The sequence below is a fragment of the Callorhinus ursinus genome, unplaced genomic scaffold (genome assembly GCF_003265705.2).
Source record: "Callorhinus ursinus isolate GAN/ISIS: 27379988/994484 unplaced genomic scaffold, GSC_fseal_2.0 scaffold11, whole genome shotgun sequence".
Lineage (NCBI taxonomy): Eukaryota > Metazoa > Chordata > Mammalia > Carnivora > Otariidae > Callorhinus > Callorhinus ursinus.
In genome coordinates this window covers 4,995,770-5,015,067 of record NW_027397073.1, presented here as the reverse complement: position 1 = coordinate 5,015,067, position 19,298 = coordinate 4,995,770, and the positions used below count along the sequence as shown (strand labels likewise).

The 19,298-nt window shown below is 42.0% G+C and overlaps 1 protein-coding gene across 1 annotated transcript; it reads right to left on the bottom strand.

The window, feature by feature from the left end:
- Nucleotides 1-6,605: 6,605 nt before the first annotated feature.
- CBLN2 (cerebellin 2 precursor) lies at nt 6,606-14,474 on the bottom strand. Its single transcript, XM_025886333.2, has 3 exons — nt 14,118-14,474; nt 11,087-11,206; nt 6,606-10,819 (listed from the first exon to the last, which is right to left on the bottom strand). Exons 1-3 carry the CDS (start codon nt 14,472-14,474, stop codon nt 10,622-10,624), a joined length of 675 nt encoding a protein of 224 aa, XP_025742118.1. The 3' UTR covers nt 6,606-10,621.
- Between the last annotated feature and the right edge of the window lie 4,824 nt (nt 14,475-19,298).

The window sequence follows — 19,298 nt, the reverse complement described above, 5'->3', positions numbered from 1 at the left end:
CACATATTGATTATAATGTTTAACCATTAGCAACCTTTACTTCCTACAGAGAAAACTAGGGAGTAAACAGTTGTGAATTCTGTAGTAGACTGCCAAATTTTAGGAACATACATGTCACAATTTGTATAGGTATATGCTTCCTTGTAGTGTAACTTTTCAATGTGGCAAAAAGAACATGTTTATTAACAGACTCAAGTATATTTAACTTCTCTATGCCATATGAAAATAAGAAGGCCAAAGCATAAAAAAAAAAACTTAAATGTAGGCTTAATAATGAATGTTTCAGTAGGTTCTCTTACTTAGAAATTATGAACCGGTATCTATGACTTAACTCTAAGGTTGCAAGTTACCAAAAGATGTTGGAAATATTTTCAGGCAGACATGTGATAACAGTAAACAAAACTGGAATCATCTCTAGTTATTTTTGTTAATTCTTTTTATAGCATGTGCAGGTCAGACAAGTGTCACGAAAGCAAAAACCTAAAAAAAGTTATATGGGGTTTCTTTTGTTTGTTTTACTGCTATGTTTGAAATCTATTTATCTATCTATTTATCTCTCTATCTATCCTATTCACGTGTACAAGTCATCAATTGTCACCATCAATATGCCCTGATATATTTTTTTCCATACATTTGTGACTAACGGGAGTTATTTTAATTCCAGAATGTATGTCCTTGGAGTGAAAGCTAGTGCTCTGAAGATGATGCGCTTTCCCAAAAGATGCAGGAAGGAAGGTGCCAGGACCCACTAGAGAGCAGGGATGTAGCAGCACTGATTGGTTCCTCACCTTCTGTGGCTAAAGCCTGGCGAGATGCATCATGTTAGCGGAACTCTTATCTTGTTTCCTAACTAAGGGGACAACCACCAGGGTTGGCAGGATAAACTCTTATGATGCCAAAATACCATCAATAAACCACAGCTCTGTGTTCTTCAGTGGTGCCCTTATGATGTCACATTAACTGTCTTACAGCACTATAAGCCTAGCTTCATAATATTTAATCTGCACTAAACCATCTCAAGTCATCAATGGAAAATTCTCAATATCTTGGATTTAAAAACCTCAAATGATCAAAATCTACATTTATTTTATGGTCATTTGCAATTTTATTTTTTAAATACCTGATCTCACTGGGAAGGAAAACATCCCTGCATGTAATTGTTATACTTCTAGATAATGTATCGTGTTTTCTGTTGTATTAAGTAATGCAGGGTCTTTTTGAGGTTTTCTATCTGGTGGTAGAGCCCAGCAAAGAACCCAGATAAATACTATGACACAGTAGGTAATCACCTTTTAAAACATAGCACTTCATTACTCACCAAAACCAAGCCACTTATTATAAAGAAATGCAAAGTTGTTAAAGGTACATTTTGCCTTACCTTTTTGAATTGGAATGTGCCACTTCTAATATTTTATATTATATAAAAATACATAATATATTATATGTGAATAAGTGTTTGATGTAAATCAATATTTTGTATTTATATAATATGTAATTATATAAAAGATAAAATGGGAGGTACCAAAAAAATAAAACGAAATCTCAGAAAAACATTTGGTGACATATTTTGTTTTGCCTCATTATTACCTACCTCCTAAAATATATTTTCCTCAGATTAAAATATAGTAAAAACACTTAATCCAACCAAATGACATTTACCATTTTAGAAATCTACTTTAATTCTGTCCAATTAGTTTTAATTTTAATTTTAAAAACTAAATTTTTAAAGATAATTATGCTTTTAGGGCAAGAGATCTAATCGCTTAAAGAACTCCCTGACTCCAAGTTCTAAGAGATTTCTCTCACCAGAGGTTAAGCTGAAAACCTTCATGAACAGCTTGAAGGCAAGATGCTCCATTCAAGCATGGCTTCTTTATTTTTGCACGTGATTTCTCAGGTTTTACTCTAGAATTCTAGTGACCTGTGCCCATTATATAACATACAATATTTTCGTTAAAATGAGCTCTTTGTAATTGTTATGTTTGTGCATTTTCAGTCCTGTCTTCGCAGAAAGTTTCGGCAAGAAAACCAAAGGGAAGAAAATGATTACATTATCGTTTTCTGCATGAAAATAGTGACAGTCCAAACTTCCGTGTTTCTGATACCACGCGGTCAGTAAATTTACAGTAGCTGTTGTAACTTTTCTCTTATGATTACAATCAAGCAGTTTTTATGTTTGCAGAGTACGTAGCTAAACTGTCCTGTTTTTTTTTAAACAGTTTTATTGAAATGACTATGATGCAACCATTTTGATTAATCGTCACATATATAGATAACTTATTTAAGGAAATCCTTTTCTTACTTTAGCTCATTCTGAAATGTAGTGTAATGTTATGCATAGGGAATAGGTCGTGAAGTTAAAAAGCCCATAGTCAGATTCCTACCTCTGGGACTCATCTGCTCTGAGGTCTTGACCACATCACTGAATCGCTTTAAACCATATTCTCCATCACCTGTAAAATGGTGGTAATGATAGTGCCTACTTTGTATGCTATCATAATGATTAAATGGAAAGATAACTATAAAGCACTCAACACAGTGCATGGCATGCGTAAAGGGTTGATGTATTAAGGTTTATCATCAAGAGCAGTGATGGCATCATTCAGCCAGTATGATTCTGGCGTCTGTAATTTTCTCCCATAAATAGGAAAGGACTCCATTTTTCATTTGTACTCTAATCTTTATATTAGCACTTTAACTAATAGATCCTTGAAGTATTGGTGGGGGGCATAGAAACTTGGAAGGCCATTCAGTTCACTTTTCTGAAACACTCAATTTTGTTTGTGGTTATGTTTCCAAGATATTTGCAATATGAACAATGGAGATAAAAAATAATTTCTTGACCTCAAAACATCAAAAACATCTTTCTAGTTTTCAAATTATACAATGATGACAATTTGCATTTAGCAAAACTAAAGCCACATTTTTGTCTTTCTATAACTTGATGTAAGGGAATTCCCAGAGGCCTCTCTCTGGAGCTTTTTTGCATACTAATTGTTCAATGGTTTAAATCACAGCAGCAGCACCATCTATTGGGGACTTTTTCCTGAAACAAATGTTTCTGCAATTCTGGAAAAAAAAATATAACAAAATAAATTTATGTTCATTTCAAGTCTTCATTGAGATAAAAAGGAAAGGTTATTTTAGTAAATAATTTCTTCCAGTGAACATATCGGAAATTGGTAAGAATGGTTAAGTCAATATTGCATGGCATCCAGGGGGTGCAGTACACTTTGAGACATTAAAAAAAAAAAAAGGGAAAATTAAGTATCAAAAGTAATAGGCCTTAGGGGAAAATAAGTCTTCCTTAATTATCACAGTCTGATGCATGCATGCCTTTTCCCTGATAAATGATTGGGGAGATATGACAATCTTGTCGAAAATCCAGTCTCTTGTCACTCCTTTGTGCCAAGGTAATTCAGATGTCATGGATGAAGAGTAGATTAGGCCATGATCCACTGATCATAGCTTTCTGTTGGGTTTATAGCACCAGATGGCTTCATTAGTCTCAACAGTTCTCAATCTCTGTCTGTCAGGGAGACCAGATGTAGTATCTACCTTCTGGAGAAATGCATTCCTAAGATTGAATACAAGAAATAAAATAGGAAACAGACAAAAGAATTGAGATACTTACCCAAGCAAAGGTAAGTGGCTCCGTCACCTCCCCTTCTAGAAAAACAAGGTTTCAATGCTGGTGCAGCTAGAGGTACAGGGAAGGCATTTTGACAGGGGTAAGTTTTGACTATAAATATTTGTTTATATTCAACTTTCACACACCCCCAGACACACACGTGTGTGTGATTATATATTAAAACATACAGAATTCATATTTTTGACCAGGGCAATTTGATCTCACATTTATTTTTTTGCTTGTCTTAGGTTAGATCTGTATTCGTTAATATCTTGTAAAATATGCCAAAATGCTGGGTATGGTCCTCCATCCAGCTCTGTTCAGAATGGACTTCACATCATGCCTTATTTTTATCTCGCTTTAGATCTGTCTTCTAAGGATTCAACTAATTCTAGCATGCCTTCTGTCTTCTCAAGCAATTCACCACACAAGGAAAACAGAAATAAAACTGTAAAAAAGGGCTATTGTATTTTAACCTTCATGTGTAAAAACAGTGGAAAGTCCCCATATCTGTCCCATCCCACTTTAATATTTCAAGGTTAGTTTATGAGCTCTAGTCTGCCATATGTCTGCCAAATACCCAACCATATTCAGTGTGGGAGGAGAGGCCACCAGGAACTTTTTAGTTGGAAGATTAACGGGTGTTCAGTATTCAGTGTCAACACCCAAATAACATTCTCCTTTTTGTGTGTGATAAAAGTAAATTACATTATTACTTTAGTAAACTTACATTCAAATTTCTAAGGTTCCCCCTACACACACCCAGCCCCACCCACGAGTTTACCATGAGTTAACCTGGATACCCTCCAGGCTATGTTTTTAACAAGAAATTGTAAACTCTTGGCACATAATGTGTGTCTTTATTTTTCTATCAATGAGCATACTACCTGGCCCTTAAGCAGCAATGTGTAAATGTTACGGAATGAAAAGGAAACATTTACACCCTGATCACAAAAGAATGAATTTCTTTTTATAACTATATAATTGCTTTCTCCACTGACAGTGTACAGTTCCAGAACAAAAATATGCCATGACATCCTGACATGGTGCTTGGGAATATGAAAAAAAAAAAAAAGATAGGTATCACATTTTCATGTACTATATTCAGCGATAGACTTCTCTCTAAAAGTATATCAGATAGTTACATGATTGTTAAAAAAAAAAAAGATGTTAGCAATTCAAAGATAAATATTGATTTTAAGGTTAATTTTAAAGCTGATAGGAATATTTAAGATCCATGCAAAACATTGTAAAAAATCCATGTAAACAAAACATTGGAAATGAGGGATTTAGAATATTTGCCAATTTTCCTAGTTAATTTGGTTATACTTTAAATATTATTCTTATCTTAAGTCAGTTCCATAGCAAAGCACCCAGATTCACAATAAATGCTCATTTATAGTATGAAGTCAAGGAAATGTTAGGATGCTGTATATCCGACAGGACTTTCAGAGCGTAAGAGATTTATGGAAGCATTTTAAGATGAATAAAGTAAGCGCAAACAGACTTAAGCAAAATACTCAGGAGTTCCACATCCCAATGTATGCCAACATTCTCTAACCCAAGTAGGGTTTTTGTTTCGTGTTATTTTGTTTGGCCACCCAAAACAAATTCAAAAGGAGAAATCAGCATTCCTGAAAAATATGAGGACACAATGATAAAAGGTAAGGCACAGTTAGTTTGCAAGCAATGGTAGTGGCTCATTAATAAGTAGCTTCCATTCTGTTAGGATAACTCCAGTGCGAAGTAGCATTCTAACCCCGGGGAGTCCTGCCGTGGGCATTAAGAAGAGGGAATGAAGATTTCTTCTCCAAATTAAGTTGTCAGGGAGCTCATTTACACTACACGGTGAGTGTATGTGGGAGAGCCGATGCAGATGATGATTTATGATGCTATAGACACTTAGGTGATTTTGGTGATAGAAATCCACAGCAAAATCCACTTAGGAAGATAAAACAGAGCTCCTATTATCTGTGGGAGGTAAAACCACTCAGCTTTTTGCCCTTACAAATTTCAAGTTACCCTACTGGGTTTAGGAGTGGAAAGAAAGCTCATTTACTTAGAATTCAGATTTTGGTGGAATGTTATACAAACTCACACACAGAACATTTTTTTTTTTAAGTTTATATTCACTGGATCTACTTTAAAGGCATTTTGAAAAGACTTTTCTTCTTTTTTGAAGGGATGGGTGAGGACTGGATCTGACCAATCCCATCATTGATAGCTGTGTAAGGTATAGACATTTAAAATATCTAAATGTGAATGAATTGTAGCTCTCCATCTGCAAAGGCAGTAAATACAACTTTTGGTGAAATCTATCCATAAAAATTAGGTTTTAAAAGGCTAGGCAAACACATAAACATACTTGATTAATAATGTACATGGCCATCATCAGCTAACGTCTTCATAGTGTTTTCATAAAAAAAAAATTCTGAACACCAAAATCCTAAAATGATAAAAACCAAAATGGAAATTGTATTTTGCCTTACTTCAGTATATTTGGTGTATATTTGCTCCTTAAATGCCAAGAAAATTAACTTTCAGAGTCTTATGAGAAATACATTCTCAGGCTTTGATCTTAACATGTTAATTATGTTTGTACTCTCCCATTTTAGTAGCAAAGTGTCTGCTTTAGAAACAGAGTCCCACTGACAAGTAAATTCCTACATAAGCAATGTAAAAGGGCAAATCCTCATTGTAGTTCTCTGGTTAATCTAGTTTTATATTTTTTACAAGTATTTGTACAGAGTGCACAGAGAAACCTTTAGAATGATTCAATGTAACCTGCTTCTATGAGTTCCGTCATTTATTTACACCACCTTAAATATAATGTCACAGCCTTTCATTCGTGTGCATTAGATTATTATATACTTCTTATGCTGTAGAAATATAAACATTAACTATTCACAGCAACATTTTCTTATTGCAATATTTATTTCCTTATAAAAGATTGCAAAACCATGGGGACATAAATTGACAGCACATTCTTTGCTCCTTTTGCTATATACGAGGCATGCTGGAGCAACCGATGCTTTTGTTTTGCTTGTATAAAATGATTCAACAAATTCTCCTCTCACCTGTTTCCAGATTCCAGGAGACCGTGGTCAACCTATGTATTTTACTTTATTCACTGATAAAAATCAGGTGTCTATGTTCATGTACTTACAGGCAAATGATCTATATGTTAACAGTTACTATGTATGGTACTTGGTATCAATGTCCTTAAGATATCAAGGAAGTATTACAACTAAAATTAAGGATTCAGCAAAGGTTTTGGTTTGCTTTTATGTCTTTCCTAACTCTTCTGATGCTTGATATCACAGGGTTTTGCTAAAAAACATTTTTATCCAAACAAGTAAATATGTAATCTTTACAGGATTCCATGAGTGTTCACACCAAAATCTGACAGACTTTGCCTTCCTCTAAGCAGTCATAGTAATCACAAACTTTAAAAATGTAAATAATTTCATTATACATGAGTTCATTGATCAAAAATATTAGACTGCAAAAAGGGCTCAGGAACAGATAGTAAACAGTTTCTCAGGACCTAGGGTTGAAGCAGGGTTGTGTTTCAAATTAGAATATATTTTAAGTTAAAAAATAGTGTTGTTTTAAAGGCATTTACAGTTTAGTAGGATTAACATTTATTGACTAAACCAACTCATTATTATAATGCCAAAATATTGATAACTCAGTTTTTCCTTGTGTTATAAATATTACAGTGTATATTTTTATAACATGTTGGTATCACATCCTGGAACGGAAAGGGAGGCGCACAGGAGTCAAAGAACATAATTAAGAATGGAGTTACTAGGAAAATGCAGGGATTTCAACATGTTCATATTACCATCATTCTGAAAAATCAAATTAAACTTCCAAAGTGCTACAGTTTTAATAAGCTAGTGGGGATTATGGAATTTTAGCATCACATAAAATATCCTCTTGTCAGATGTTCATTTTAAATACTTTTAACAAACTGCATGTGGAAACATCCGACTTTCCAGAAACACCCTTCCTGCCACATAATGCCTCTTGTAATCAACGGTGTCTTGCACATCTGTGTGACCTCACAATACCTGTAGCCTTGTGAGTTGGGCAGGACATGTGGGGGCTCCTGCCCTTGCTCCACAGATGGGAAAGCTGAAGCTCAGAGGTAGGGATGCTCAAATCAGACTGCACATATTCCGGATGTCACTTTCGTTCCCCAGTTAAAAGAAAATATATTTCAAATTTTGATCTGACCTACATATTTTTGTAGACCACACACAGGAGCGTCATCTCCCTCCAAGATCCTTAGCCAGACAGAACTCGGGCGGCAAAACAACTTCAGAAAACCTAGTCATGGCTTCTCCCTAATGTAGTTTTTGGCATCCAGATCCAGACAGAAATAAATAAATAAATAATAACTGGCAGGAGTGGGATTAAACAGGATGAAGCTTTTTTCCTCATACAAAATGAACTCCTGAAATATGCTTATTTTTAGACTCATCAATTTAATAACTTATTTATTAGACAGCATAACCAAATAACAACCTGTATGGAGTAAAGCTGTAAATACAAACAAATATGTGCATTACATATTAGGAAGCAATAAAAATAACACGTACGCATGTGTTTTTCTATCTCTGAAGGACGATATTGTCCCCTAATGAAATTCGCTGCTTGTCTGGAATTGAACGGTAGGTTTAAAAAATTAGGGACAGAGGACGAATTCACTAAGGGCAGTAAAACACAGAAGAAAAATATCTGCTAGCATCCTACTGCTTGCATCAACAGCATTAATAAACAATGCTCATACGTAGAAGGTTGTCTCCTCATCACAGAGGCAAAATACCCAAGTGTTTTTTGGTTGATGTTTCTTGATTTTTCTTTTCCTAACAAAATAAAATAGCATTTTAGTTCAAATTAAATTCTGTACCTTATTATGCTGTCCACCTAAGGCCAGTAAAACTTAGACTCTTCATCAAACTGTCTATTTTTTGCACTTCTATCATCCTCATGGAGTTTCTTATTTGAAAATGGAACCCAATGCTTCCCCATGTTCACATGGATCTTAGAAAAAATTGATGCTATATTAAAATGTCAGTTTCTTTTACATCCATGTTCACTGATTTAAATATTGGATTGGGACTTGACCACATCAATGATTATATGTGATGAAAGCAGATTGCCTATCCACAAAGCCTTTTTAATGCTATCTTTTTCACGTTATCTCCCCCCAAAATCTTCTCGTGTGAAAAATACATATATATAAACTGAAATGTACTTAAGTGTGCAATTTCCATCTAGACCCATAGCTAGATCTGCATATGAGAGTGTGCATTTGAGTGTGTGTTTTCAAGAGGCATGGTGTGGAACTCCTTTCCCCGAGTCCTCGGTCCTTGGTCTTTACTTCCACACCTTGTAGGAGTTGGGAAACGATGCGAAGGGAGAACAAGCCAGACATCAAACCCATTTATTCTGAATCTTAAATTATGACTTTTTATCATCAATATTTTGGTTACATTGTGACACAAAGGACAAATTAACATCCGCTGTGAGGTCTCTTCTTCAATTGCTTTGGGATTTAGTAACATTTCCTTGGCATATGCATCCTGCACCCATCGACTCCCAGCTGTATTGTAATACTATTGTTGTACAAGGGGTCAAAGAAGAAGGATTTGCAAAACTGCTCCCAGGGTGCCTCTGCCAATACCTGTAACCTCTGTGATTTGCAGGTGGCTTCTCACCAGGGGTCCGCAGGGAGTGTCAACACGCCTCTTCCCTTGGCAGATCAGAGGAGGATCCTGAGGGAGACTGGCTGGTCCTGTTGGCTTTGAAGCACCTGATCCTGGTGTGCTGGCGCAGAGGTGGGTGCAAATAGATGGAGACAGGCTGCTGGCAAGACCCAGGTACACTGGACCAAGAAAGCGTGTGTATAGGAGACTTGGTCATTACAGCATCCGTCCTCATCAGACGTGATTCAGGCCACCCAGGAACATCAAGTTCTTAAAGTATTCCAGAGCATTAAAAAAAAAAAAAAAAAAAAATTCCAGCTTGTTGGTTCTAAAGGTGCATCTGAGAGAATATCTTGGAAAGAAGAAGAATTGTCCATCTGTTATTTGTACTTTGATATACAGGTACCTTCTGTTTGGTTTGGTCTCAACCAAAACAAAATACATAGGTATATTTTGTGTTGTTTTGTTTGGTCTCATTCAAGAATTCAACATACATTTGTCTCCCCATCCCAGCACAAAAAAATAAATAAATAAATAAAATAGAAGTAGGGGCAAGGAGGGAGAGCTGAATGTGGAAAGAAAAGTAAAGCTTTTCCAGGAAACGAAACAAAACAAAACAAAACAAAAAAACCACACACACACACAGACAAACAATACAAAGCAAAAGTCGAGGTCCAATCGTGCAAAATTTGCTTCTCCGGATAAAGCACTTCTTGACAGATTCACAATGTCCCCTTCCCCCTCCCGAGGCCTCCCGTCCACCCTGGGGGAAAATACAGAATGAAAGTGAAGCCATTCTTTTTCTTAAGGCTGAACAGACACACAAAGAACACATTTCAAGGACTATCCGGCGGGTGGTGATTTGCAGGGCTCCTGCTCTGAGCCCTGCCTGCGACCTGCCATCCATCCTGGGGTCAGCGGCACTCCTCGTGTGGGGGCAACAATACAACGGACAAACAAAAGAAGAAAAGTCAATGGTCCCCACAATAAGATCCAATATTGACTTTACAATCACAGGAACAAACTGCTCAAATCGATAATTTCCTTTCTCCTTCAGACCTTGTCGTCTAAAACTAATTAGAAGCCAGGTTCCCGAGGAATGGTCAATATTCAAAGAAAATACTGGAGATTTAGAAGGAAATCATTCTTCTACCTCAACCATCTGACGGAGGTGGGAAATAAGTGGTCCTATTCTGGCAAGTTCAGGGAGTTGAGGAAGGGCAGATTCCTGGGTCCAGATCACAACTTGTCCCACCGTCTGGGGGCTCTGTGTTTATAGAGGAAAAACCAAAAAGCCCGAGAACGTGGAGTACTTCCAGCCTCCCATGAGGTTCCCCCTCTCCAGTTTGAGATGCACTTTATCTTCCCTTTCCATCAGCAGCAGGACCCCGTTGCTGGCAGCTTCTCTGGTAACGTCCTGGTCTCCTGCAAAGGCTGAGATCACCGGGTAGCCGTTCTGCATTAAACTGACCTGCGGTGCAGAGGGTAAAGCTCAGCAGACCATGCAGGACTCCACGGGCACACACTCGTTCTGTGCCCCCCCCACGCCCCTCTGCCCTTTCCATGGAGCCACCCCAAGGGCCTGGCCCAGAAGATGCGACAGCTTCTGTGCTGGAGACCCCATGGTCAGCCCGCTCCCTGGTCGGTCCAGATGCACAGAGGGTATGACAGGACCTGCAGCCATGGGGCGGCAGTAGTCCGAAGCTGAAAGGGTCCACGCAGCCTCAGAGCTACCCACCTGGATGGTTTGTCTATTGTACACTTTGACCACGTGGAAGCTGAAGCTATAAATCCCTTTTCTCGGTGCTACAAATATACTGGAGGCAAGATCGAAATGGTTGCCAATATTTACTAGTACCTGAAAAAGAAGAGGGAATACAGCACAAACATAGCAAGCCCCTCCCTCAGCATCTGTTTTACTCAGACTGGCAAAATCACCAACACGGGTGCCTCCAAGGGGCCGCACAGCAGCACCGGACACCCTAGGCAGTGGGCCAAACCTGCCCCCCCATGCAGGGGGTTGTGGGGGTGGCTGGCGGTAAAATACCCTACACCCAGAGGGATTGGAGGAGAATTCGAATGGATTGTAATTAATAAAGGTGTTGAAAAGTGTATCTTATGTGTGCATTGAAAAAGTGGGTGCAAATTTTCCACACTGGGACAAGGCAGAAAGAAAGGAATAGAAGACAATAAGGTGGTCGGTAAACAAATGGAATTGAGTCTGTGCAGAGGTTTGTGGGATTCCGGGGCTTTCCACGTGAAGTTTACTTTCACAAATAGAGTGCCACGCCAGGCTGAATGGAGAGAACTAGACCAGGGCTAGGAGGCCAATTCAGGGAAATCACTTACATCAGCTCAAGCTTGGCACTTGACTTCATGTGCTCCAGGAGAGAATGGACTTCGAGGGGTTCTTGTCGCCTGTGACCCCAGCCCCTGGGACCCTCCCTGGCAGCACACAGTAGGTGCTCAATCGCAGGTGCCGAGTGGAAGACCCGGGTAGATGAACACTCGCTGCACCTGTTTCCTTCACTTTCCTCTGAGTAATGTGTTTGTTCCCTTGGCTGAGCTCTGATGTCATGCAAATAAGCTTGAATAAATGAAGGGAGTGGAGACAGCAGTTGGATACCCTGAGCTCAAACTACAGGAGCGTGCAAAGACTAATGACAAAATTAGCCGGAGGATGTGAGGTCACATGATCCTGCAGATGATTTTTCTCAAATGCAAGGGGGATGAGAGTGTTACAGTGTCACAGGCAGAATTTGCAGAGTGGAGGATCCCTCATGATGACCCAATTCCCTGTCAGGTGTTTAGGGCAGAATTTGGCCACCTGTCTGGATTCCGTCCCCACTTCTACTCACACACAAATGCACAACTCGATTACAATAATAAAATGGCCTGCTTGGTGTTCTGGGCTTTTAAAGCAAACAGCCAGCAACAACAGAACCCTAGGTTAAGAATCCTGTCGTCTGCTCAGAAAATAAATTTCAACCGAATACCTCTTGCTGTTACTCCTTACACACTCATTGTAGCCGAATGACACGCAATCCTCACAGCAATGTGCGATCTGCCCACGACAACCGCTGTCACCACTCGGGAAATAAGCCCGCACCAGCTTCTTCAAGGAGCTCAGGGCACCACTTCATTCCCTCTCGCCTGCAGGGCTCACACAGACACTCCGGGCTCTATTGTTCAAGACCGTGATCTGCACAATGCCTGCTCGCCATCTCTTCCAGCCTAGGCTCTCAGTCTGCCTTACGAGGCTTTAAAAAAGAATAAAGCATTCTCCCTCCTAGCCCTCGGAGCTGTTTCTTCCAACTCAACTACCTCAACTCTTTCCCATCGGTTTTAAATCCAGGAAACTGGTAAATTTAGGGCCCTACTGTTGATGAAAGAACACCCAAGGAGCCCAGAAAGGCGGGTTTCACTTACTTCCTAAGTGGGGAACCAGAAGAACAGCATTTTACCCGCCCTGCCATAGTTGGCTCATCTATAAAATTAGAATCTTACTACAACTTATCTTGCCCTACATCACAGAGTTCTCTTGACACCCAAGTGAAATGATGGGAGGTGACTAATGATAACACGTGAAGAAGAACGTATTAATAGAGTAAATAGAGAGCACATACCCATTTTATTGTTCTCTGATTTATCTGGCCATAATTAAAATAAATAGTTTTAGTTTTTAAAGAAAACTGTTTAAAAACAGATGAAGAAGAGATTCCCCCAAAACCTCAAAATTTCAAGTAGATAATCCTTAGCAAGTATTAAAATAAATTAATCCTCTGGCCTAAAGATAGACAATGGTGTGTGTAGGTTTACCATCACTGAGGTGTGAGGATTGGTTAACAGAAAGGAAGTCAATTAAGTGTAGCCAGAGAGCCCAGTACTCTGTTTTAGCAGGAAGCATGTTGGCAAAAGGAAGGGACTGAGCAGGTAAAGTTTGGGAACCACTATAATTTTTTAAACTTGTTCCTGAAAAACAACAGACACCAAGACAGGAGGGCACAAGAGGAAGGTCACAACCTCCAATCCTGAGCCCAAAAACCCAGAGAAGGGATTGCCAAGGTCTGATCATTTACTGACCCTTCTGCTTTGAACCAAGTGAGAGAAGTTAGGTGGCCTAGGTTAAGTCATCGATCCTTATATTTTAATCTATATAAGCACACTATATGTAATATTTGTGTGTTGTATATATTTGTACATTACAGCATATATGTTGTATTTACTATCTATTCCATCTATGTAGTAGCACTCTATTTTGTTTTGAATTTATATAACCATCCCTGCTATTAACCCCTACACTCTTCCCGACGTTTTTCTTGAAGATAAGCATCCTCTCCCCAGTCCATTCCAAAATAAGCAGTAGGCACTGATTTTCTGATCCTTGGCTGAGACCTTTGGAGAACCCCCTTTTGGGGTGTGTTCTCAATGCACTCAGTCCCCAAGTTGGCCACCTGGATGACTGAAGCCCATTTACCACTAACAACAGCCCCCATCCCAGCGAAAAGTAAGCTGTGCAGGTTCCTTTCGGGGAATGCGTTTCAGATTCCTTAGTTTTAAAGGACTGTCGGTCATCCGAGCTGCTAGTGATAAAAAGCTACAATGTGAAAAAAGGGAAATGGTAAGGAGAGCTTACTCGGAAAGGGAGAAAGGAGAAAGGCAGGGCAGATCAGAGAGGCGGGGAGAGCCTGGAGTCCCCAGCCCGCGCGCCCAGGCCCCCGCCCTCTCTACCCCGGGCGGGAGGCGAGGTGGCAGGCGGGCCGGCTGACCTGGTCGAAGTAGATGGTCATGGTGCGATTGCTCATCTCGGACGGCTCGTGGTTGGTGCTCCGCGTGGCGGAGAAGGCCACCTTGGCGCTGCCGGAGCGCACGGAGATGCCCAGGGAGGAGGTTACCGCGCCGTCCGCCGACGGGCTCGAGTCGCACACCACCAGGCACTTGCCCTCCAGCACAATGGGCTCCGTGTCGTTCTGCGCCCGCACCGGGCAGCCAGCCGGCAGCAGCACTAGCAGCAGGGCCAGCGCCGCCCCCAGACAGGAGCCGCCGCCAGCCGGCTCGCGCAGCGCCCCCCGGCGCCCGGGCATGGTCAGCGGCGGCCCGCGGGGGCCCCGGCCGGGCGCCGGCATCCGCGTTGGCGGGGGGGCGGGCGGCGCGCGGGGGCGACGGCGGACAGGGGCCGGAGCAGCGCCGGAGGGCGCGCAGGGCTGCGTGGGGCCTGGGGAAGCCTCCTTTGGCCTCGGTCCCCTGCTCTGATGGTCAAGGCCAGGGTCGTCCTCAGAAGAAAGGCGCCAGCGGACCTGTCAGGGCAAAGAAGCCGAACCCTTAGACTGGGAGGTGAAGCTGTGGGGGGAGGGGGGCACGGGTAGCAGATGCCTGCAGCGCAAGGGCCCCTCTCCCTGGAGTCCACCCTCTTAGTCCCGCACACAGCCACCCCTTCCCGGATTGACACAACAGGTCCGAGGAACGCCCTGGCGCACTGGGCAGGGCATCCCTGAGGACTCCTGGGTGGCGCGCGCCAGGGGTGCGATCAGGTAAGGGGCCCGAGGTTCTGCAGGGCCTCGGCCCTAAGACACGGTCGGTGACCTCAGAGACGCCACCCCACCCTGGCCCATTCTGCAAAGGCGGAGAGGGGCTAAGATGCAGGGAGAGAGAAACTACTTAAGGTTTATCGCCTTCATTTTAGTGGCATTTTCTTGAAAGCCACACCAAGAAACCTTTTTCGGTTCTCTGCTTTCCCTTTCATCCTCTATTTTTCCATCCTGGATATTAATTATTAATTATTATTATTATTATTATTATTATTTTAAGCAGCCCACGTAGGTAAGATCGTATCCATTTTCCGCATAAAAACAAATCCCAAGGAAGCTCCTTAGGGTGACCAAGATTAGGAGAAAAAAATAAAAAAAGAAGAGAGACTCTAAAACCAAACACCCACTTCCAACGTCCCCGGCAGCCCTCAGCGAGCTCTTCGGAGAAGCCCCTGCGATCGCTCTCTCTGGCGCGGGACCAGAGGATTGCACCGATGAGCGTCCCAAGCTTGGCTTATTGTGCAGCTTTTGTTCCTAGACTCCGGGCCCTTTCTCTCCGGCCTGGGAGGCAGCCCTGTAGCTTTTTGCTAACTTGAGCGCGCGTTCGCACTTTTCCCCGGCCCTCTCTTCTCCCACCAAACTAGACAGGCCATTTCAGTACCCAGTCGGAGAAACGAAAAGCGGAGAAGCCGCTCCCCTCACCGCCCACAGCCTCCGTACAACTCCTCCAACAGTCTACCTAACAAGAGAGAAGTTGTTTCTCCAGGAGTAGCCTCTCCGCAGCCCCAGTACAAAATGATTTCGATATTCTCTCTCTTTCGCCCTCTCCAGAACGCAGACTCTCGAAGTTCCTCATTAAAACACATGCATGAATGCAATTAACGTGCGGATCGCGGAGGACAGGCTTGGGTTTTGGTTACCTGGAACATCCATGATGAGCGAGCAGCGCTGTCCGCGAAGTTGTTCTGCTTAAAGAAGATGAGGGGAGCTGGCGGGAGGAGACTCGGAGCGCAGCCCTTCTCCCAGCGCCTGGCCAATAAACCGCGCCGCCCCGCCCTGCCCCTTTCCCGCGACGGCCCGCGCCCGCTCCGGGTACGCCCCACGCCGCGCACCCTGGTGTCTCGCGCCGCGCCCAGAACCCGCACGCCGGGTACCCCTCACCGCGCCGCGCCGCGCCTAGCCTCGGATCCGCATGCCCCGCGCCCAGCATCGCAGCGCGCGTGGCCCAGCGCCGGCACTCCCAGAGTCCCGCAGCGCGCATCTCCGCCGACCCTCGCGCCCTGCACCGCGCAGCGCCCGGAACCCGCACACCCCGCGCCCTGCGCAGCGCCCCGAGCTTCGCACGGGTTCTGTTCCAGGTACCGCACCGGTTCTGCACCGCACCCCGGCCCACAGTCTAGGAGGGCCTTCGCGCGCAGCGCGCGCAGCGGGGCTGTCTCTGCCGGGCCCCTCAATCCCGGTCTCTTCTCTAGTCTCCAGACGGCACAGCCATCGCGATCGCCCGGAGGACTCCGCGCACTGCCCCCTCCCGGGCTCGGCACCCGCTCTCCGCACCCCCGCCGCACCCTGCACGTCCCAGGTCCGGCTCTCACCCAAACACCCAGAGCGAATTCCTCCCAGACGCCTCGCTTTTAATAATTAGGCACCCTCAAAGCACCGGTCGCGCCTCTTCTTTTCGATTCTTTCTTTTCTTTTCCAAATTCCCTCCAAGTCTTAATCCTTAATAGCGTGACTGCTTTCATAATTAAGGGGTAAAGCGGTTTTCTTTAAAAATAAAAATAAAAGGAATGGACTGGAGAGAAAAAGCTTGGGATTTTAATGGCTTAAATGCTGTGGTTCCGGAATCTCCAGTTTGGGAAATGTCAGATTTTGGCCGGGATTAAAGAGGCGCCTCCGCCTGGGTTTATGTTTCTGCGCCTCTGAACCTCGGGGCTCCTGGAGAGCATTGGCACACACGCTTATTTATTAAAATGCCTACTCTGAGCTCTAACGACCTGGGAAGACGCGCCGGTTTCCCAGCTGCGCCCAGAGCGCGGGCGAGAAGCGCAAGCACGGATGTGGGGCGCCACCTACGGGCGCTGGGGCCTCCCTGCCGCAGGCTGAGGGCGAGCAAGCTCCGCGGGAGTGAACGGAGTCCAAGGGACAAGGATGAGGTTTTGCTGATGGTCCTCTCTGACCCAACAGAGCAGTCCTGTCCTCTGCAAAAATATAACAACAATCAACGATCTTGCCGGTATCCTTCAATACCCTCGCTCTGACCAAACGTAGCGGCGCTCTTGCTTTTACAGATCTTCGCTGCTCTTAACAAGCGACTCTGCCAGGATGATGGATGCTGCAGTTTATCATTGGTTACGTCCGCAAAACGTTTGCACAGACCACTGAGCTGTATAGTCTGTACCTCCCTGAAACAATACTTAAATGTACACTCTTACGACCTGACTTTTAAAAGAAATTGTTAAAAAAAAAAATACGTAGCCCTTTTTTGACTTGCATAAGGTGCCTTTGCCGACAGGTTGATCAAAAATAAACTGTAAGTCGGCCAATGCTGTTCATAAGAACAGAGCAAAAGTATTTCTTATTCCTCCAGACTTCACACATGACCCTCTTTTGTTTGAAGGTTTCAGCCAGTGTTCTGGTTCCACTCTATAACCTGGGTCTTTTCGGGTAGGGGGTTTTCAAAGCTTTATTTCCCAGAGGCTCTCACGTGGCTTTTCTCCCTTCTTAGAATTGACAAGGCCTCCTATCTGAGCAATGAGATTAAATTCATTTCCAATCAGTTTAAACGAAATGGATGTGTGGGAAGACGGGGCAAAGTAAAACAGAATTGCATATGATTACATGAGACAAAATATTTAGTATGGTTGTAAAAATGTGATGAAAAGAAATTCTGCGCCAAATGTTTTCTAACTTAACATGCAAAATAGTAAAAATATAAAACATCCCCCAAGCCTATTATCCTCCTAAGGATATTAGATGAAAATTAAGTGCTTAATTTCAACCTTTTTATAACTAGTGAGTCAGATGTACAGGACTTGCTAGGAAACTTTTTCAAAGCAATCATATTTTGCTGCCTTTTTTTTTTTTTAGTTTAACAGTGGAAATTTTTAATTCTTACTTTCAGTTATTCCTTTAAGTACTGCATCGATTTGACAATTTCTTACTGTCAAAATAAACACAACTCTGCCATCCCGTCTATAGAGAGGACTGATTTGTGCACAAGAATAAATGGCAAAGGACACTAAGTCTATGAAGAAATGTGAGACACAGACTGATAATTAGACCAATTTGGGGATGCTAATTAAGTAGCAATACCTCTCACACATCTATAAATCTTTAAATAACAACTCCATTAAGCAACTGTCTTAAATGTTGTGCCATAAGCATTTCTTTTGACTAGTGCAAATGCAAACACGCATGGACCAAATTATTATCATCACCTTTGGGGGGAATAAAACCAAAGCTCTTTTCCATGTGGCAACAGAGCTATTTAAATTCTATAAATCAAGAAACCTTTAATATGTAGTGATCTAAATCATGGACTTAGAGCAGGAAGCATTCTTATATAATGGGGAAGAAAAGAGGTTAGGCTTAAATTTAGGCTTGAGGCTCTTTTTTTAAGAGAAAGTCATTGTGAAAAGCACCAGATTGACAGAGAAATGGAACATTATTTATTCACTGATTGATTGTTCTATCTATAAGGAGACATTTAGGTTGTCTCCTTACAGGTTGTGATGGAATTGTAGCCCATAAACATGCTTAGAAAGATTTCAGAATATAACCTAGATGTAAAGTGAAAATGTCTTCTGATTATTGCAGGAATTGCTTCTGTTCCATTTCCATGTTCCTAGAATTTGCTGCCATTACTACTAGAACAGTGGTAGAGTCTTTTTTCTTTAAGTGTAGGGACATCCCCATCCACAATAACAATGCCAACAAGGTCATTTACTGAGCATCAGTTATGTCTCAAAAATTGCGCCTTGTCCCTTATCGATGATTTAGAATACAGTTTAACACCCAGATCACCCTGTGTTAGACAGATGGCCACATAGAGCTTAAGAGAAAAGTATTCGAATGTTTTTTTGTTTTTTGTTTTTAAAAAGAGTTGGGGGAGGGTGCTAGGACAATTCAAGTTCCCTTCCTTTCATTTGTCCTAAATATTTATCTCTAATAGAACTTAAAATTGATTTCTTTGGATAAAAACTCATCACTGAAATACATCTTTGGCATGCATTATAGTCTTTTCTTGCTTCTTTAAACTAACACCAATATTTATGATTGTATTCTAAGGATGTGAAAAATAGGATCTGCTATGTATTTCATACTCTTGAATGTCAATGCTGTGTACATTCCTTTAAAAAATAAACATGTAAGCATTAAGAAGCAAAAATAGTTTTCTTTTTATTTTAACTTTAAGAATAATTG